The sequence below is a fragment of the Pavona decussata genome, unplaced genomic scaffold (genome assembly GCF_977016875.1).
Source record: "Pavona decussata unplaced genomic scaffold, jaPavDecu1.1 SCAFFOLD_154, whole genome shotgun sequence".
NCBI classification, from domain to species: Eukaryota; Metazoa; Cnidaria; class Anthozoa; order Scleractinia; family Agariciidae; genus Pavona; species Pavona decussata.
Window position 1 is genome coordinate 619,407 of NW_028145566.1, and position 20,332 is coordinate 639,738.

Here is a 20,332-nt window from a genome sequence, read left to right on the forward strand (position 1 = left end):
CCACCGCTGCCGCAAATTACAACAGGCGAAACCACTGTCAATATGCTTTCCAGGCCCCCATTCGTTCCGTTGGCTCTGATCTAGTAAGCTCTTTATTTTAAGAGGGTAACACTAAATAATGTAGAAACACTAACAAACCTGTGGCCCTCTATCTAAAACTATAAGAAAATAAAAAAGGTTAAAACTACAATATTTCTAGAAATAATATTAATTAAAAATCTAATTGTTCTTTAAAAATTTACCCCTAACGGCACGTTTAAAAGATTTAAGCGATGCTTGTTTCTTGTATAAAAGCTGGCAAACTGTTCCATGTTTGTACCGCTTGAACTAAAAAAGTTCTTTCACCTTCTGTTGCCCTGTTATAACGAGGACAAATAAAATTGTAGTTCGAAAATCTGGTATTCCGTGTGTGTCGTGAGCTATTAAGATCTCAGAATGAATCGCCGGCTGTTTTACAAGCGTTTTTCTCGAGATAACGAGGTTTCAGAGCACATGTAACTTTAATAATTCTATTTTTTGCAATGCTCACATACCCGTGATATGGTAACAAATCCGCTCTTTGTCCAGTTTCAACATTTTCATCTTCCTGTCCAATGTGTCCAATCCGACGCTCTTGAACTTTGTTCAAACTTTCAAAGACTCTTGCGAACCTGGAAATAGTAAGACGAAAAGTTAACAGAATTACCCGAAACACTTTCCAGAAAGTATATGGTCTTCAGAAAAGATGTTGCAAGTGCATATTTCTGATTTCTCGCTCACCTTTCGTTATTTTAGCGTGCTATATATTCACGGACTCGCAGCATGTTTGCCGATGAAACACCACTCCTGGCTTAACAGTACTCTCTACGTCCTCATACGGCTCGTATTCTCAACCTGCTACGTTGTTTTGACGGGCGAGAGGCTGCTTTAGTTGCTTAACCGAAGAACAGAACAGAACAGAACCTATGTCCATGCGTCCTTTGACTTCAATTTTCATTTGAACTACTTTAAACGTCTAGATGCCATCAACGACTGTGGATTGTGAATACTAAACAAAGCACAGCAATTCCGTTGAGGTGTGAGAAAAATGTTTATTCATGAACATATTTTCATTTGGTCTCGGCGTGTCCTTCCATTAAAAATTCCGCACACAGCTCTTTTGCCATGTTTAGAATCTCCAATTTTGTTGGACCAGTGTATCACGCATGCGCAGGGCTAGGATCCATTGTTCCTGTTGTTTGTTCATTGCTCCGCTGGTGTTTTTTCAGCCAATCCCAAAGCGTATGAATGAGCTGGTTTTGTTTTCTCCTTGTCCTGTTTTTAAACCAAAACACCTTTTCATCATTTACTCACAAATAATAATAATAATAATAATAATAATAATAATAATAATAATAATAATAATAATAATAATAACAATAATAATAATAATAATAATAATAATCGGCGACGCTGAACATTGCAAGAACTTTCAAAGTAGTAAAATAATGTTTTATTATACCAAGATTGATAGATCAGCCATGACTTTTAAACATTTTTATATAGACTATGACTTTTATATATTTTTATGTATTTTATATTTATTCACGTGCTATTTTAAGTTTCGCTTGGCTCACAGGTTACGCTACGCGCCCTGTGGTGCTTTCTTATACTGTGCATACAGATAGTTTTACTGCGCATAATAATAATAATAATAATAATAATAATAATAATAATAATAATAATAATAATAATAATAATAATCTCTTTATTAAAATATTCCAAGCAAAATTGATATTTACAAGTTAAAAGTAGAAAAAAGAACTATTAAAACCTATTTACAATTCATTTCGATTAAAAAGATACTATTTCCAAGCACAACAGAGCTATTTTCAAGCACAATTTTTTTAAGCATTTTTTAATTTTTTTTCAAGCGCAATTATTATAATGATTTACATAATTGCGATGGTCACCCACTTATTTAAGTACCAGGGCGTTCTTTTCTTTAATTACAGTGTTTCAGACTCTGAGTAGATGGGGGGGGGGGGGGGGTATTCACATTTTATACCCCGAGGGTGAGACTGATGTAAGCTTTTCCGGCTGGGACAGAAACATAAGTAGAAAGACAAACGCTGCCTTAGCAAGTTAGAACACCTGCAACATAAGCGTAAGTACAAGAAGAACGAACATGTTTGTCCTTCTTGTGCTAACGCTTATGAATATGTCACACTTTTCACTAATGAGAATAAGGACGACATAAGCACAAGCACAAGGTAGTCAACCGTTTCGTCCGTCATCTTGCTTAACAGTGAGGGGAGCCGGTATCGAGAGCCCTGCCAAGAAATGGTTTTCTGCGCTTGCGTCTGTTCTTATACATATGTAGCTAGTGTTCTCACTGGCTTTTTCTTTATGCTTATGCAGTGAGTGAAAACCAGCCTTGTGCAAGCAACAGCCCTTGCTCATGTTTTCAGCAGAATAACAAATTTCACTGTCAGGTCTCGCTTTGAAGTGCTAACTTTCTCATCAACAAGTTAAGAAAGAACATCATTGTTACCAGATTTCGAGGGGGGGGGGGTGGGGGGCTGGTGGGGGAGGTGTGAACCCTGTGGTGGACAAGCATCCCACTAAGGGTGGGGCGGGGGGAGAAGAGTGGGGTATAAACACGCTGTTATCAAAGACTGATACTTTAATAAGTGAGTGGCCTTTGCAGTTATGTAAAAATCTTAAGCAGCTGCAAAAGCGAAACTTCAAATTATTCAGGCTTGAACATCACCTCTGTGATACCAGTGCAGTAATATACTAACTGAGCTATCAGGCCCAAAAACGACGAGCTCCCAGTTGCTTGGCGATGTACACGAGCTTCATATACTTTCAGACTTCTACTCCGCCTTGTCTAAAAAGGTGCGCAATTTATGTTGAAATTTCTACAGCCGTGTCATCCTCCAGCACCCAGAGGCAGATAGGCGGGGAAAGGGAAAGTCAAAACTGGCAAGAAAAACATTTTTCGCTTAACTTTTTCTTCGCCATAATTTTTATTGCTGGTTTTAACTTTCCCTCGCTCCGACCATCTGCCCCCGGTCTACTAGGATGCAACCATGCACACTTTTGTTCGGTCACATTTTCGCTGCTGAATCGTTTCTGTTAGGCCGACTCGCGTGACAAGAGGGCGCGTGGGTTGATGGGTAAGAGGAAAGAAGAGAGGTTCTCTCTTCGGAGCAGTCAGACGCAAAAAGCCAGCGTCACTTTCGGTTTCCCACAACGTGAAAGTTTTGTAGCATGGGTATAAACGTTTCTGAGCGTGACGCCCGTATAAAAACAATGCAAAGAGCACTTCGAGACAGCTAATATCTCGCCGAAAAACTTGTCTACATTTGTCTGTACTTTCCTTTGTAGAATTAAGAACGAAACTGCGCACGCGTAGAACGTTTGGCCGCTATTTACGCTTACTTCCTTCTCACCAACCACCGCGCGTCAAATTTCAATAATACGAGAAAAGACTGGGACGAGCCAGCTCAAAAACGTCAAACAAAGATAATTATTATCTTTGTCAAGAAATGCCTTCACTTTGTACTAACGGGCTGTACATGTTTCAAGCTTTACTGCAATTTAATATAAGCCGCCAGACTATTTGTCAACTCCAGCTCAATAAACTCTTTTATTCTTTAAAATCCAACAACTTGGACATCGTAGTTTGCCAGCTAAGCAATACATAAAAATTACATTCAAGTATTAAATATATATAGATATATTCCTGATCAATGCACCTGGTCAAATATCAATAAAATATAAGTCTATAATTCGTTGAAAAGATACATGTTATTATGTTAAAGTTAGACTCCATTTAAAAGTTAAAGAGATATATCATGATTGAATCAATGCAATTTTTTTGTTGTTATCAAGCGAATACTCGCGTAAGATATTTCGTGGCATCTATGCGGCAGCAAAAATAGCTGCAAATAGAAACCTTGCTTTTGATTTTAAATTCACTAAGGAAAAATGCCTTTCTACACGAACCTTAAATTTCTAGTGTAATGAAAGTGCAATGTATACAGCTTTTCTTAGCAAACTATTTTCTCCACGGAAAAACAACCGGCTGTTTCATCCGGCTAAGCAAACTGTGACAGTTTTCAATATAAGCATTTTCAATGTACATTCTTGTTTGCGCACACTGTTTATGAAATTGGGAAAAAATACGCGCGAAATGTAACCGTGCCCGCTATGTGTCAGTTGCTAAGCAACGTAGAACGACGTAATTGTTTCAGTGATCTGTTATTGGATGATAAGAACCGGCAAACTCTCTGGTTGTTTGACCAGAAAAAGCCAGAAAAGTAATTGTCTCCATCTGTTTTGTTTGTCGTCATTCTTTTGACATAAAATCAATTGAATTGTGGAATTTTAAACATTTTAAGAAATGCAAGCATTCGTACCGGTTTTATATAGAATGTTGACGGAGATTTATCAAGTTCTTCCTCTCCAAATGTATCAGCTAGGAATATGAAAATTTTCAAGTAAGCCACATTCTCAGGTTTTTATTCTCACATGAATTTCTTGACCTTGGGTACCTAGCTAGACCTACCATATGATTTTATCTGTTAAGAATTTCACGCCCTAATTGTTATAGGTCAGCTGAATATTTGCAGTCTAGAAATTCTCACATGCATGCATTCCTTGATCTTGTGTAGCTAGCTAGAGCCATAATATGAATTTATCTGTTAAGAATTTAACGTCCTAACCGTTATAGGTCAGCTGAATATTTGCAGTCGATAGTCGCTTTTATAAATAGACAGTTGTCTTTCACATAGTTTATTGATTCCAGACCTCGGTGAGAAACAAATTGTGGGTAGCCAAAGCCGAGTGTGGCTCCATTTTTACTGGGCTTCTGGAAGCTTTTCCAGTTTGGGTCCGGGCTAAATGATTGGCTGATATTCCGTTGGCCCCTGGTGGAGTCCCTGTTTTGATCCAAAAGCGACAACATGATCTCACCTTCGAAAGGCCATTTTAGAAGGGCGTCGTATTCACCCGGGAGAAGGCGCACGTACAAAGAAAGGTGAGAGCCTTCTCCGCTGCCATTGCCGTATGGAAACATGACGATTTTGAACTTGTAGCCGTAAGGACTCGTGTAAAAGGGCGGACTGTGTAGCTCGACTCCAGTTTTACGTTTCGCTTCTTCGAATTTCGCCCAAAAGTCGTCCACTTTCCAGTAGAGCTTGCTGTCCGAGAAAGGTTTGCAATGTTTGACAATCTCGCGAAGTTCGTCGATCTCTTTTTGCTGATCAATAGCGAGTTGCGATACGAGCTCAAGGTGTTTTTTCATGCCATCTTCAAGGTGTTGTTCGAGAGTGCGTTGTGGACACTGCAAGAAAAACAAAACAATCAAACACGGGCATTTGTGTTGGCTGTTAGAATGCTAATACAGCGAATCTTTGAAGCAATTTTTCTGGCTTTAAGTTTATATCAAAGTAATCGATTGAAGACCAAGCTTGGAAAGTAAACTAAACTCGCAAGAACATCGGTTCCTTCGAAACTGTTCGATACTTAGAATAAACACACCAGAGACAAGTAAAATTAATTTTGCGTTCATCGAAGTTAGTCGCATTCTGTATCGCGTCATCCTCGCCGGTCGCCATGCTGTTGACTAGTATCACTAAATTGTTGTGCAACTTCGTTGCGCAGGAGATTTCTGGTCGAAATCCACGTTCTTTAGGGCTGGAATCTGGACGATGACGTTACAGTTTTTTTCTATATGTTATTGTTTCAGTGTAGCCTATCACAATACGATTGACTTTTTTGTCAGCCAATCAGATTCATAATCCAAATTGGCGCCTTTCCTCGCCGCGGTTTGCACCGTTTGCACACTTTTCCCGCGCTTTGCACCTGTTGGCGGTTATACCTTTTCTCAACCTCTTGCGGTGCTTGCATACTTTTTATTTCAAGTTTTGACCAGCTCTTTGCTGCCATTCTGATTTATGCAGCAAAGTACTTGAAAAATAAATCACGAGAAGCACTTACTTGGTGCTGGCATCCGACATGTTTAAAAGGACACTGAATGTGATTTGAACGACAGTCCTGAGAAAGATGACGTTCAACCTGGAATATAGAGCGAACGTTCATTAATACATTTATGATACAGAAAGACAAGTGGAGTCAAACCCAACCTCTGACACCATGGAGGATACGCATAAGCTCCATAAAATGACGGCGAACACGGTCTGAACTTGAAAAGAACCAGCTCGAAGGACCAACTTTATTTTAAAAAGATCTTAAAGGCTCGGCACCAGCACACGCAAAGAGACAAGTAAGGTAGCCCCGGCCTAGAACATTTAAAATTTGCTCAAAACTTGTAAAATAAAAACTCGTCTCTAGGGTCCTTTGTGACCTTCGACCTCATGCCATCATGCAAGGCATCCTCGTATACTACGATAGCCCCAGCCTCACATTGAGTTTCACTTTACTTTTGTTTTCGTTTTGAGCTAAATCCTATTTCAATTTATATGTATTTTAATTTCCATTTTTGTTTGACTTTAATTTTACTGTTTTAACTTCTCCCCTCGTGTATGCTGACCTAAAGAAACATCAGGGCTACATGCTTAAACGATTGAAACAATTTTCGCCACACTGACTAAAACTAACAATACAGGAGGTCTAAATAACATCACTCACCTCTTCTCGCGGAATCTGAGAGACGCCACAGCTGTTTGGACAGCTAAGAGGAAAGCGAGGACACACTTGAAGATGGCTCTGCAAAGAAACAAGCAAATACATTCCTGATTCGACAGCTTTAAGCACAGACCTTAGCAGCAACGTTCCTCAAGAAAATGACGCCTTCACAGCGAGCACAGAAAAATTCACAAATGACAACTTGCGATGCCTACATATGTGTACTGCCATCTATTGGTTGAAATAAAGTAATCCAAACAAAGGGCCAATCACAGGCTCTACTTAGATCTGGTGTGAGCACTGTGTGACAACTAGGTAGACAACCTCGTTATCCATCTTTATATTTCGATTGGAAAATATATTTATTCACCAGTAAGTAAATAAACCTCAATGCAGACCTGCATGTCCTCAAACTTGACTTGCGCACGACAATACTGGCATTTGGTCAGTCTCCTGGGACACTCCTCAGACATGTGTGACGTGATCTCACCACGTGATATCCTCTGGCCGCACGTGCACGTGAAAATGTCCGACTCGCTCTCAAGGTCCACTTGACTCGTAGTGTTCGACCGGCTTCTCTCCGACCCACGATAAACCACCTCGCTTGCAAACTCCTCACGGCCAACGTAGTTAAGGAAAGCTGGAAACGAAGCAGAACGCATGGGTGGCGCAGGGCTTGGGGCTAAGACTTCTTGCGAGGTGCTGTTGCTACGGTTACCGCTGCGCAAGTTTCGTGTGTCAAAACGGACTGAGTTGTGAGGCATGCTCTGTCGATGATTCCCACCTCTTTTTAAAGCTGGTGGCTCGTTTTGTGAGGGGGAACGTCGGCAACGCTTCAAGTGTTCCTATCAGAAAGAGAAAATAAAGTTTACAAAGTTTGCTTTTCACGTATGACTGTTGAACATCATTGCTAATTCGTTTTTGGGGATAAATGAAGTGCCGTTGTATTGATTTACATGGTTAGGGTCTTTGGGTAATTATTACTCCAGTTCAGGATATTCCACTAAAACTCAGTAGCCGAGTGACTAAGGCTTGTGTTTTAATCTCAATTCGAATTTCTACTTTTTTTGTCTTCCTGAAAACGAATAAAATGTCTTACATGTACATCAGGGTTTTCTGACCATTTTCGACTGTCCATATTAACATGGAAAACGCTAAAAATGTTCTGTTTTCGTTCTCAGGCTCTTCTCGGAAGTTTTACTGTTTAGTTATCATGCTCGCACCATCTTAAGATAATAGTGCTTAATCGTGTACGCTGAGCTTTGTAACTGGTTCAAATACAAGATAAGGGTCGAGCCCGTCTCTTTCCGACCACGCAGAAGCGCACTCAAGGAACAATCGCGTACTCACACGCATTTTCCCGCGTTCGGTACCACCCGTTTTCCCGGGCTTGGCACCGGTTGCGCATTTTCCCGCGCTAGGTACCACCCGTATTCCCGGGCTTGGCACAGGTTGCGCATTTTCCCGCGCTAGGTACCACCCGTTTTCCCGGGCTTGGCACCAGTTGCGCATTTTCCCGCGCTTAGCACTGGTTATATGTTTTGCTGGTGGTTACACATTTCTCGCGCCTGTCACCAGTTGCATATCTTATATTACGTGTTTTCATTGGCTCACTGCGTAAATTCGCTTGTTGTGATTGGTCAGAGGTGATCAATTTGTTTTAAGGTTTACAAATGAGGCTCCACCGATTCCGAGTTGCTTTGAATCTCATTATGAAAGCGAAGCTTTGTGCAAAACTTTCTTAAGAAAAAATAGTTTTCATTTATTTGCAAACAAAACTAATTTTCATACGAAAAGCTTTGCATTTAGCCAAGCTTTCATAATGAGGTTCAAAATAACTTGGAAATGATTTATTATACAAACCTGTTTATCTTTGAAGACGATTTCCACCGAGCAATAATCGCAGTAGACCCAGCGATGTGAGCACTCGTTCCTCAGGTGCAGCGGCATCTGGTGTCTCTTCATTCTGTTCCCGCAGCCATTGCTACACGTGACTATGTCTTCATCCGGGTTCCGCCGAGCAGCAGGGCAGTTGTGGTTCTGAAGATCGTTGGAAAAAGAGTAAATTATACAGTGAACTTTACCAGCTGATAGCGATGGTAGGGCGAGAAGTTAAATTAAATGAAGCGAGGGTCGTTTATTGTAAGGAAGGGACACTACGTGTTTGGAGAGAGGTGAGGTTATTTACAAACGCATAGCTTATTTGGAGCGAGGGAACGCTGAATGAAAGGAGGAACGGCTGAATCGAACCACTATGGTATGCCACTGGGCCCTATTGCATGAAGCAATCTACTATCCGGACAGTTCAAGAACAGTTCTTTACGTTCCCAAGGAGTTTCTTGCGCTGCCAGCCGAGTGATTCATGAGTAACCCATATAGCAAACAGAGAGAGCTCACCCCAATCCTTTTGAACGCAAGCAAATGTTTTTTTTTTTTTTTTTTTATTTTTTTTATTGAAAACATTACTTACAAATACAAAATAAAGCATGCTAACTTACGAGATAAATATATACAAGGTAAGTTACAAGATAACGTTTAAAGCTTACCCTGGTTACATGCTGACTTTCAGATACTAACACACACACACATTTACATATAAATACACACTGCACGCGAAGTTTGAAACCAAAATTATTTACAAGTCTTTACACAGCATTCTTCACGAACAGAGGAACACGTGCATACAAATTACATAGGGGCCCAGGATTTAACAAATTGTTCTAATTTATTATTTGCTACTGCTAATGTTCGCATAACAGAGATTTTTTTTTTCAGGCGTAAAAGAAAGCTTTCAAAGTTTAAAATGCCATTGCAAACACTAGTGCTAAAAATGTGGTACTTGGCAATAACGAGGGCGTAATTGAGCGCTGACCAGTTGTTTGATTTTTGGTGCCAACCATACAGAATCACACTTTCAGAGAGTTTTATGTGTTCTTGGTATGTTTTGTGCCACCATCGCGTAAAGAGGTTCCAAAACGTGTAGGAAATGTTACAGGTAAACAGCATGTGCAACAATGATTGGCTTTCGTAGCTGCATAGCGGGCAACTGTCACTGTCCTTTATACCAGCACGAAACAAACTGGACTGCGTAGGTAGGATGTTATGAATAATTTTGAATTGAAAGATTATAAGCATTGGTTCATGCAAGATTCGGAAGGGGAGCATATAGACGTTTTGGATGCAAGCAAATGTTGCGAAAGTACTGCGTGTAATCTTAAGTTGTTTTTAATCAACCGGACTCTGGTTTGTTTTACAATGAACGTGGGTCAAACTAGGGATTGAGTAAAAGGTAGGGTAGGGTGGGTAGGAAGGGGTGGGGGGAGGGGAGGGGAGGGTGAACACAGGAAACACGACTTAAAAATTCACATTGGGTGCTTATTTTCGTCTCAGCTCTCACCTGCAGTTTCTCAAAAGTCGTTTCCTTTTTGCATCGGGGACATTTGACCCACCGCTTGACGCAGTCTTTCTTGACATGATCCGAGATCTTTCTCCGTTGAATCTTCTGACCACACCCCGCAATACAGTCCACAAGGGCGTACTTGCAACCAGCCATGTGATCCTAGAACATGAAAAAGCATAACGTAACCTTGTTAAAAGCAAGAACCTTGTGTGACTTCGCCCTTATGTCGTTATATTGCTAGTGTGAACCAGGCTTCAGTCATGACTGTGTACAAGTGACCCCTTGGGAAGATCTTCAACTTCACATAATCATGGCACACTCTTGAGTAGTTGTCAGCTCTGTGAAGGTGTTTCCATGACAACGAGAAGTCTTACCGGAGGTATCTCCTTCGGAGAATCTCCCCTTCCCAGGGGCCTCTTCAGAAAAACGGATAAAAAATTCGGAAACAGCGAGAAAAACGGCATTACATTTAGCCATCTTGCCACCCTCTCCTAGGTTAATTTACCTCTTCTTATAAACTTATGTTCGAATTACTCTAAGAACCCTTTGCAGAAGTGCGTACTTCACCAAAGCTCTCTTAGAGTTTTAGTAAAAGTATGCGATTATGCCAGAATTATGGGAGGAGTCCAACAACTAATACATAAGCCCGAGATATATCTGTACAAGGCTCTCAGGGGAGATTCCTTAACACGGAATGAACACTCTACGTACCTCGAGTTTTTTCAGCTGCCCTTTCCATTTGCAACCGAGCTGATAGTGATCACAATAAACATTCAGTGAAAATATCATCTGGTTTGTCACGTCATCCGCGTAGATCTACCAAAGAATGAAAGCAAAATGTTACAAAATCCCTGGTTTAAACACAAGGGCGCATTCTTTCGGGGCTATTCTGGATTAAGAATACGAGGAATAGAAGGTATTAATGTTCTTTTGGGACCAATACCTTTTTGGAATGAACAGAATAGTACGTCGTTCATTTTTCTCACTTTGAGTTCAGTTCATTTCATTCACACGTCGATATTTAATTAAATTTGCGAAGTAATAAAATATTAAAGAAGAAAGGCGGAAATAAATGGCTTTGGAGGGAAGTATGCAGTGGTTAGAGGAGCATAGCTTTCGAGCTATTCACCGCATCCACGGATTTAAAGATTATGGTGACTGCAACCAGAAAGAACGGAATACAGTTTGCTCGGAATACAAGAAATTGCGTTGAACTTCTTTTGGGAAGGTTTTCGGTTGAATAGGAAGAGTCAGAATTGCGTTCGTTTATGAACTGATCTTCCGTGTATGCTGTTATTCCTGAACTGGAATGAAAATAGTCAGAATTTATTCCAAAAGAATGCGCCCCGCCTAAGGCCCTCAGATTACACGAAGAAAAAAGACTAACGAAGCATGTAAAAAGAAAACGTTTTCCGCCCAGAGGTAAGCACTTTCATTTTTTTTCGCTGTCCACGTGTAAAGCAAGGAAAGCAATTCTAGAAGATTGCAGTAATTTGGCTGTTTTTATACTAGAGGACGCATTATCCGTCTGGACGAACTTGGGCAAACATTTATTGTTCGTCTGGTTATGCGTCTCTTGTGTTTGCCCAAGTTCGTCCAGACGGATAATGCGTCCTCTAAGTATAAAAACAGCCAACATTGCTACTTTGTAATTTTCTGAAATATAATTTTCCGCGTTGCGTTCGATCGTTTATGTTAAAATGGAAGACCAGACCGTAGAAAACCCGTCATTTTGTTTTCGTTTGTCTTTGCCATGAAGAATATTGAGTTTCGTTTAATTTTGGACAGTGATTTTAAAATCGCCGTTTTTGGTGCGCGTTTTGCTCGTGTAGCAAGCGTTTTTGTTTATTTGCTTCTTCTCCCGGAAACGCTTGCTATGGAGGATGGGGCTAGTGCGTGTCCAAAAGAGTTTACGCCCGATCTTTAACTTGTAGACAGAAGGAAAAACCGAGCAATAAAAATATTTTGTTTTCACTCGTTTTTGCCGCCTAAATCAGCATTTTCAAGTATTTCCACTTCGGAAAGAGTTTTTCAGAATCGTCTGTTTCAGTATTAAAGTTTCCTCTCATTTACAGCGAGCTCCAGCGAGCCGATAAACCGTGTACGTGCCGAGGCTTTCAAAATCCCCGTTCAGTTCGGCGAGTTTCTTTTCGTGTGTCCAGACATATACTCGCGTTCACGAAGTCATGAGCGGAAATTCAAACCTCAATGGAAAATTCTTCATTTTCAATTAAGAGGGAGAGGGGTCATCGTTGGATAACACGCGCGCATCGTCTATTCTCGCGCGCGACATGTGATCTCCACGATCTCGGAAATAGGCCAAGAATAAAATTCCTCTCTCTTACCGTAAGAGATAAGAATTGGGACGTTGTTACTAGTTTGATAAATGACCGTATTAGGAGAGAGCGCTATTAAAACCATTATTTTTTTTTCTTTTTCATAAAACGGGATTTGAACAAACCAAAACAGAGTGGGTGGGCTCACTGCCTGAGGGCAAGGAAAAGGTTTTGTATTTGATGTCCATTTCGAAATCCAATTTGAGCGTGAAAGGTCTTCCTAATGGGCAATCTTATTATCTTCACAGAAATACTCGCGACTATTGAAAAACAAAATTCTTTCAAGTAGAATTATAGATTTTAACAGCGGGGTTCTCGACTTAAACATCTCCATTTTGCTCTAATCCCCCCGGGGCTTTTTATAATAGAAGGGGCTTGTAGCCGAACCCGCTTAGTAAATCCCTCCGGAGATAAAGGGGAGGTCGTCAGAAAAAAAAATTCCACGATGGAATAAAATGTAGAGAAACGTAAGCATCGAAAAACAAGTGAAAACGTTGCCACGCAAGATTGTTTTGTCTGCTTTGTTTGTATAGACGCCAACTCAGACGCTAGCCTTTGATGTCACGCAGAAATCCACGCCGCAATTTACATTTTAGTTTTCTTGTTTTAATGTTGATTCAGTCGAGGAAGCGGTAACTTTGAACTTCTCCAAATGTTCGACAAAAATTCTGGCGTTTTCACTCGGTCGGTTTCTTGAATTCTTCATTAATCCCCTTGAATTCCTAACGATATTTTTAAAATGTAGAGGTCAAACCTAGATCTGAGACAGCGGCAAACGTGCGGTGTTTGTAAAATATTCTTCGAACGCCAATTTCACGCCCATTTTCTTGTATTCATCAGCAAGACAAATTGCATTTCTGATATCAAAGAACCTGGAACATCGTGCGACCAGGCAGCTGCTTTTTACCTGACGCTGAAATTATAAATGGTGGTATGTCACGGGAAAAGAACAACCACAATCTCATTTTAATAACGCAAATCGGCGTCTTATTATTCGAAAAAACATATGCATATGCAAAAAGTTGTTTTAGCAGGGAGTAAGTAAATTAAATATCTACAAGTTTAAACCGTAAAGCAGTTAGTATAAGTAGGCACTCTTACCTGAGAAATATCAATAGTTGAGCTGTCCACGGGACATCGCAGCCGGGCCACTTGCCTAGGAAGGGGAGGAGGAACAATCCATATGTAAAGACGAGGCATTTGCTTTCCTACTCTACCTCAGGAAGCGATTCACTCGCAATATTAGAAGCGAAAATCTGTCGATTCCGCGACCTGCTTCAGTAAACATCAACGGAGGGGCACATCAATGGCAGAGTGACAGCTGATTTCAGTCGACGCGAAACTGGAACACTACCGAGATATCAGTTTTCTTTTTCCACAAACAAAGACTTGGGCGTAACTTGGTTTAATTACGCATACGATTGCTTTTGACAACTGGGAGAGCCTCTAATTGGTTTATTTTCGGCCGCGCGAGGGTTTACTAAAAACTGATACCTTAGAATGGGTTCCGAACAAAGCGCTCGTAAATTAATTTTGACGATTTATGCCACAAAAAACGTTCCTGGTATGTGCGGCTTCCGTAAAAAAGCTGATAAATGCCAAGCTTTGTTTTATACTTTACAAAAGAAAAATCAAGAGTGTTTTTTTGCTTTTCCATCAACCGCGCAAAAACATAACAATCAGTACGATTTGAAAAAAAACTTAATAATAACGCGAACTACAAATGCAAAAAGGTTTTATTTTGAGTTTTGCTAAGCATTTAACTGGTTTTCTCAACATAAATGATCGCCGGTATAATTTAGCTATCATTTGCCGATCAACGGAAAGGTGACGAAAGTATTTTAAGACTACGCAAGCGTACGATATTCCATGAATCGAAATACATTTATGTATTATACTTCTTACAAATATAACCAAAACTAGGTACAATATGAGGACATCATGATTAGAATTTAGAGACCCTAGTATTAGAGATCGACATGTTTTAAATATGATGGCACTTCGATTCGAAAGTTTTAATTTCAGGGAATAAAAATATTCCAAGAAGAAACCGAACATTATAAAACAATGAAGTTCTAAAAGTTTACCTAGGTACATTTTTTTTGACAAATGATTTTTTCTTCAAACATCTTTGGACTTCAACGGCATGATATTTCCGTTAATCAAAACCGCAAAGAGGAAACGATGTCACATGTACAGTCTAGAGATTGTGATATGTTCTTTTCGTTTAATGCAAATTAAACCACTTTGCAAAAAGAACACTTGAACCTACACCCTTAACGCAAACAAATATCTGTTGTAAACCATGCGAGAATTTTTCCTGCAGAAAGCTTTTCGATTATTCCGAAGAGCTAATTTTACAGTAAACAATAGAGCACGCAATAAAGAACCCGAGGTTATCATGAATTTTTAACTCCCAAGGTTAATGGGATATTTTTCGGGAGTTTCTATCACGCGACGTACACACTAGAGACTTTAAGCATCGACGACGGGAACGGCAACGGCGACGTGAGATTGTGAGGGAAAACCCAAATGTCACATTGCGCATGTCTGGCGGGAAATATCTAGACGTTCTGCTCCGGGGCCCGACGTGAGAAAGCTTCGTTTGGCGTTGCCCGAAAACGTGAGTAACATTTCACATATTTTACCTCCGTTTCGCCCCGAAAAAATGATATTTTTAATATTGCTTGGCACTTGAGGCAACCGTAGGAAAAGTACGCGTTGAGTTTTTGTTTTATTCTTTCCGAAACTTTAATAACTTCATCAGTGTTACAAAACAGAAAGCTAGTGAGACTAGTGACGATGCCTGCAAAATTAGAAATGACTTGCGAGTCTGACACTAATTATCGATGTTTCTCTCTAACATCAGTGTAACATTACTTTTTCTTATTCAAAACAAGACACATTAGAACTTTTAATTTACATTTAAGCTGGAGAAAAATAAACAGTCTATGTTGCTCAAAAATAGCATCCAAACCACAAACCACTGTGTGATATCGTTGGTTTCAGTTCAAATTTTTAGATGTAAAGATAACGAAATTCTCACGCGTGCTCGCACTGCTAAAGCGTTTCTTGAAATCCCAGCCTTCGATGCAGAACATTTGAAGTAAATTAATGTTAATCTAGTTGCTATTTCTAGTTATATCGGTGATTTTTATTACGACCTAAAAATATATCAAATGGTCTGAATTGTTTACATCGGAAAACTGCAACTCCGACAAACACGTTCTCGTTAACAGCAGTAAAAATTCTTCATCGGTTATTTCATTATTAAAATCGATTTCTGACTTCTTTTAACGAAGACTCGATGGGTGCTTTCAATTCGACGAAAATTTCGAAAATTTCGGGTGGGAATCGAATGAAACAGCATCTTGTCCGGAAAAGATTTTCGAAAATGTAGGACAACCTCTTTTTGAACAGCTGTTCTCGAAAAGTGGAAACCGACCGAGGATAAGCCCGTTCCATTCGAGACCGAAATTTCCGAAAATTCAAATCGAAAAGTTTTGGTGAATGGAAAGCGCCCATCCTATTTAATCCTCTTCGAGGGAAGTTGTCGTCGTATTGCGCCTGCTTAACTGCTTCCAATTTCGCGACGCAACCGCGTTCTCTCCTCAGTCTTTCCTCGGTTTCTCCGTCGCCGTTGCCGTTCCCGTCGTCGATGCTTAAAGTCTCTACTGCCAACAAACGACGGCACGCAATACGAGCCGTTTTAATTTACGTCGGCGTATTTGCACGGCGCCATTTGTTCGTTTGCTCTTGTTAAAAGGTCTGTGTGTCTTGGATTGTGTTGAGTTGCTAAACATGACGTCCACAGACTGAAAGCAAGATGCCGTGTTGATTCAACTATTATTTAGGCACAGCATTCTGTCAAAACCGCAATTAAACAAAGCAGACCAACACACAGCAGGAACAGCCATGTTGTCACACAGCCAGCAATATCGATCATGTCATGTCAATTTCACGGGAAAAAAATGTCACGTACATCTTTAGGAAAAAAATAATACCGACAACATCGAACTGCATTTTAATATCATCGAAACGAAACATCAATAGAAAGCATCTCGTTCTGTAAACATCCCAAATAATGGAGGCTTTTTATGCCCGTAATTAAAATTTGTTGGATTAACTGTGAAATGTCCCACGACCCGAATTTTTTTCAATTGTTCGGCGTTTCCGCCCGAGTGGAGAAAATTAAAATCTTTGTGTACAATTCTTTTGCTCCAAACAACCGAATTTCCAAAGAGGGGCTCGTGTAATTTGCATGTATTTGTTATTATTGCTGTCATTAAGTGTAATACTCTTCATTCTAGAATGATACAACTTTTTAAACTGGCTCAAACTGTCGTTCTAATGAAAACATGGCACCTTTTGTCACTATTCTCGTATAAGTTTTTAATTCTTTCGGTCAAATCCATCTTGCTTTAATCCTTTAACGAACGATCACTTAAAACATCGAGTTGGCTGAAAAGCTACAAGGGTGTGATTTTATGCATGTTTAAATACAAAAATATTTTGGACATGAGTCAGTAATGGTAAATCTTACCGCGGCAGGAAATGACTTCATGAGATCTTCTGAAAACTAGACCGTTCACAGACGTGGAATATATCAAAACTAAATTTCCTCGGTAGAGTTACAAGTTTTACTAAATTAAAATCAGTTTTTAATTTATACTTTTCAATTTCTTTTTACGAGAAGATGTAGAACCAGAATGTAGTTTAAGGCCAAGGTTGGTGATTTTAAAAGATAAACACTTCGAATTCTATAATTCTTTCTTGCGCTCGAAAGGAAATTCTTCTCGATGACAATTACTGCCATAACAACAACGAGTGAGCTTTGATCTGGAAAAAGTAATCGTCTGTAAAAAATCGGATTTTGTTGTTCAGCAGATTGAAAAGTTTATGTCCGCTTCAAAAATTCTTGTGATCTTTTCCAGCCACCAAAATAGAGTAACACCAGTATTGAATGTCGCAGACGGATTTGAGAAAGTTGTATGAACTTGCCCAAACGGAAATACATGTGTACGTTCTTGAAACTGATAAAATACATTTTGCAAAACAGTGGGATCGAAATTGTTTATGAAATCCAACAATCGCCATTATTTCTCCTGCCGGTATTTTTGCAAATCGATCGAGAGAATTATTAAACTATCAAATTAAGGGCTTGTATCACAATGGCCTTCGAAGCATGAACTGTTAAGTCTTGCAATTGATATAATCTATAGATTCCGTAAAGTGAGCGGTATTTTTCAAACAAGTTCACTAATTTTCGGTCTCTGTTTCGAGACAGCACGCACAATAAATGTTTACAAGTTAATCTTCCGTTCGTGAATAGGGTCTTTGTATTCACAATCTCAGAAGTAAACTTTGGACTACCAATCATTCCAAAGTCACATTAGTTCTGGAAACAAATACTATCCTTTTAGGTTTCGGCCGTGAATTGAAAGATTTATCGAAATCATTGATTTATTTATACAAAGAGGGCTGCAAAATTCGAACAAAAAATTATCCCAGCTAAGCATATTTGACTCGGGACCCCGCTGCGAAACTGGAGTGTTGTACTGAAAGTGCTTGTAAAAATATTTGCACATTCTATCAAATTTTTATAATTCAAAAGCAGGTTTAACGCGCAAAGGAAATTTGTTTTAATTTTCAATGACGCCGATATTCGAGCACAGAGCTCTAGGCAATTTAGACAAAGCAATAGTCGAGTTTACCGCATTCAAAATAAACGGCAAAATTAAAAAAACAAACGTTGTGTCTTCGGCATTGGCGTTCAAAAGTATCAGAAATTGATTTGGCGTCAGTGCAGCAGACTACAGTCGCGAGCGGGATATCATATCATTTGATTTAGTGGGTGCAAGTTTAACCTTCTTATATCATTGAATCGCGCAAAGATCAAGAGGAAATAGACACATGCAGTCTCTTACCTTGTGGTACTGAATGCTCCATTGAGACAAGAATCGCAAAATCGATGCCCACAAACGGAAACTTGTACGGCGTTTCGAACTGGCAGATGACAAATTCGGCACAATAAATTTTCGCTCACGGCCGGGACGAAAAATGCTCGATACCCCGGCATCGTTCACGAAAATTATTTCGAAGAAGCCGCTCTCTGTGTAGCTCCCTTTCACCGCAACCGCTTATCTGATGTTGAAAAAAATACCTGCTCAATCGACGGAGGGCAGTTTTATGTCACTTTGAGAAGTTGTAGTGTTTTGAATAAATTTTGCATATGACTTAACTTGATTGGGCATGCTCAGAACAATGAAGTCACAACAGACGTGACACAGTTATGGAACATGTATTTACATGACAAGGATTTGGGTGAAATCCAGCGCCTTCGATACTTCCGGTTTGGATTTAACGCCTCTTCAAGATAAATACTCTGCAAGGGAGCGCTTGTTACATTTCCGAGGTTGTAACGCCTTTTTTCCTCAGCCGCGCGGCAGACTTGAAGGCCCCCATTTCCATTTTATTTATTGTTTAAAGCTTCAGGTAGCTGGTTGTAGCTATAAGCTACCGGTTGGATTTGGAGTAAAAGCAGTTATTTATAATAGCGGCATTGTCTTATCACATGTGCTCATTCTTATGATAGAGATTTTGCAGATGAAAAACACCTGGTTTCCGAAAACTCGAACTCTATTGCAAAATGTTCCACGGATTGCGATAATACCCTTGTTTACTTTTTACAAACCGCAGGAATGTCTCTTCACTTAGAAAGCAATTTTTTGCTAAGGACGGCAGAGGAAAAGTTCAATTTTTTCAAGAGATGTGTAAACGCGTGATATAAAAGGGCCAATTTTACAACAGTGCGACACATCCGCTTCGTTGTTAACAAGATAAGAGCATTGTTTTAATAAACCATTGTGAGTCATTTCTCAGCAATGTGGTTGAAAACCAAAATTTTTCGCTTACGTCGTGTTAAAAAGTCTTAAAATATTTGTTCACGCAGAGCAGTTGAAAGCAAAAGATTTGAATATGGTTTTGGGTTACATGAATTGCAAAAAGAAGATCGATCAAAACAGACAAACGTGACTATACTATAATTAGGGGTAAGGTTGGTTGTTCGACGAGAATGACAGCAAAATGGTAGTGCTTGAAAACTGATGCAAAAATGAATCACAAAACCGCCTACGCACAAAAGGATTAGTTTACCATCCGTTTTTGTTTTCTAACCTGGTGGTGAGAAAATCTTTAAAATATTGACCTTAATTAATTATTCACAATGAAATTATCAGTTTGACATCCCTTTGCCTTTATCTTGTCCAATTTGTCAGTCTCTTACAAAAGTTGTAGTTAAAGAGAGCACGCAAGCAAAATTTGTTTTAGAAATATCTATAAAATGACTTTCAGTAAAAAAAAAACATCCAAACGTGAAACTTTTTACAATACTAAGTACGTCAAAAGATCGAGCTGCGCATAAAAAAAGATTTTTTTTTTTACTCAAACTGCCGCGGAAGCCACCGGAGAGAAAATTAAAAATTATCGTTAACACAATTTAGATCGACAATCCGGGAGTGTTCTTTCCACAAAATAACGCGTGTTTGAGAACTGTGATGATGCATTGCTTTCAGTCGGTGTAAATAATTGACAGCATGTGGAACTAAGCGACAGCTGCACATTTTTAAAAAAATAACTAACATGGTAGCCGAGAAGAATTTTTAAAAGTTGACATGTGTAAGCTGTTGAGATCACTTCTAGAAAACTCGGCTAAGTTTCAATGGTCGACTTTAAATTAGGCTCTTTTAAGATTTGGAAGTTACGAAGTCACCGGCGGTATGCTTGGAAAAAAGATTCTGTGTAAGGCAAAGTCTCCGGACACGTGACTTAACATTCCATTATCCTTTACACTTTCCCGCCCCCCATCCCCCGGGGAAGGAACTCCTCCGAATTTGGGCGAGGGGCCGAACGGCTCGGTTCACCAAACCCTGGCCCTGATTCAGACCAAAATATGTAATTTTTTATCGAATCAATAGCTTTT

General features: G+C 39.6%; 1 protein-coding gene and 1 pseudogene across 1 annotated transcript; one reads left to right on the plus strand and one right to left on the minus strand.

Annotated features, from left to right (window-relative positions):
• LOC146466047 (uncharacterized) overlaps nt 1-20,332 on the plus strand; it is a 451,139-nt pseudogene that overhangs the window by 113,854 nt on the left and 316,953 nt on the right.
• Nucleotides 4,469-18,545, minus strand: LOC146466053 (TNF receptor-associated factor 4-like). Its single transcript, XM_085127809.1, has 9 exons — nt 18,279-18,545; nt 13,453-13,507; nt 10,727-10,831; nt 10,013-10,174; nt 8,479-8,655; nt 7,014-7,460; nt 6,619-6,696; nt 5,968-6,045; nt 4,469-5,311 (listed from the first exon to the last, which is right to left on the minus strand). The coding sequence occupies exons 1-9, from the start codon at nt 18,428-18,430 to the stop codon at nt 4,694-4,696; spliced, it is 1,872 nt and encodes a 623-aa protein (XP_084983935.1). The 5' UTR covers nt 18,431-18,545; the 3' UTR covers nt 4,469-4,693.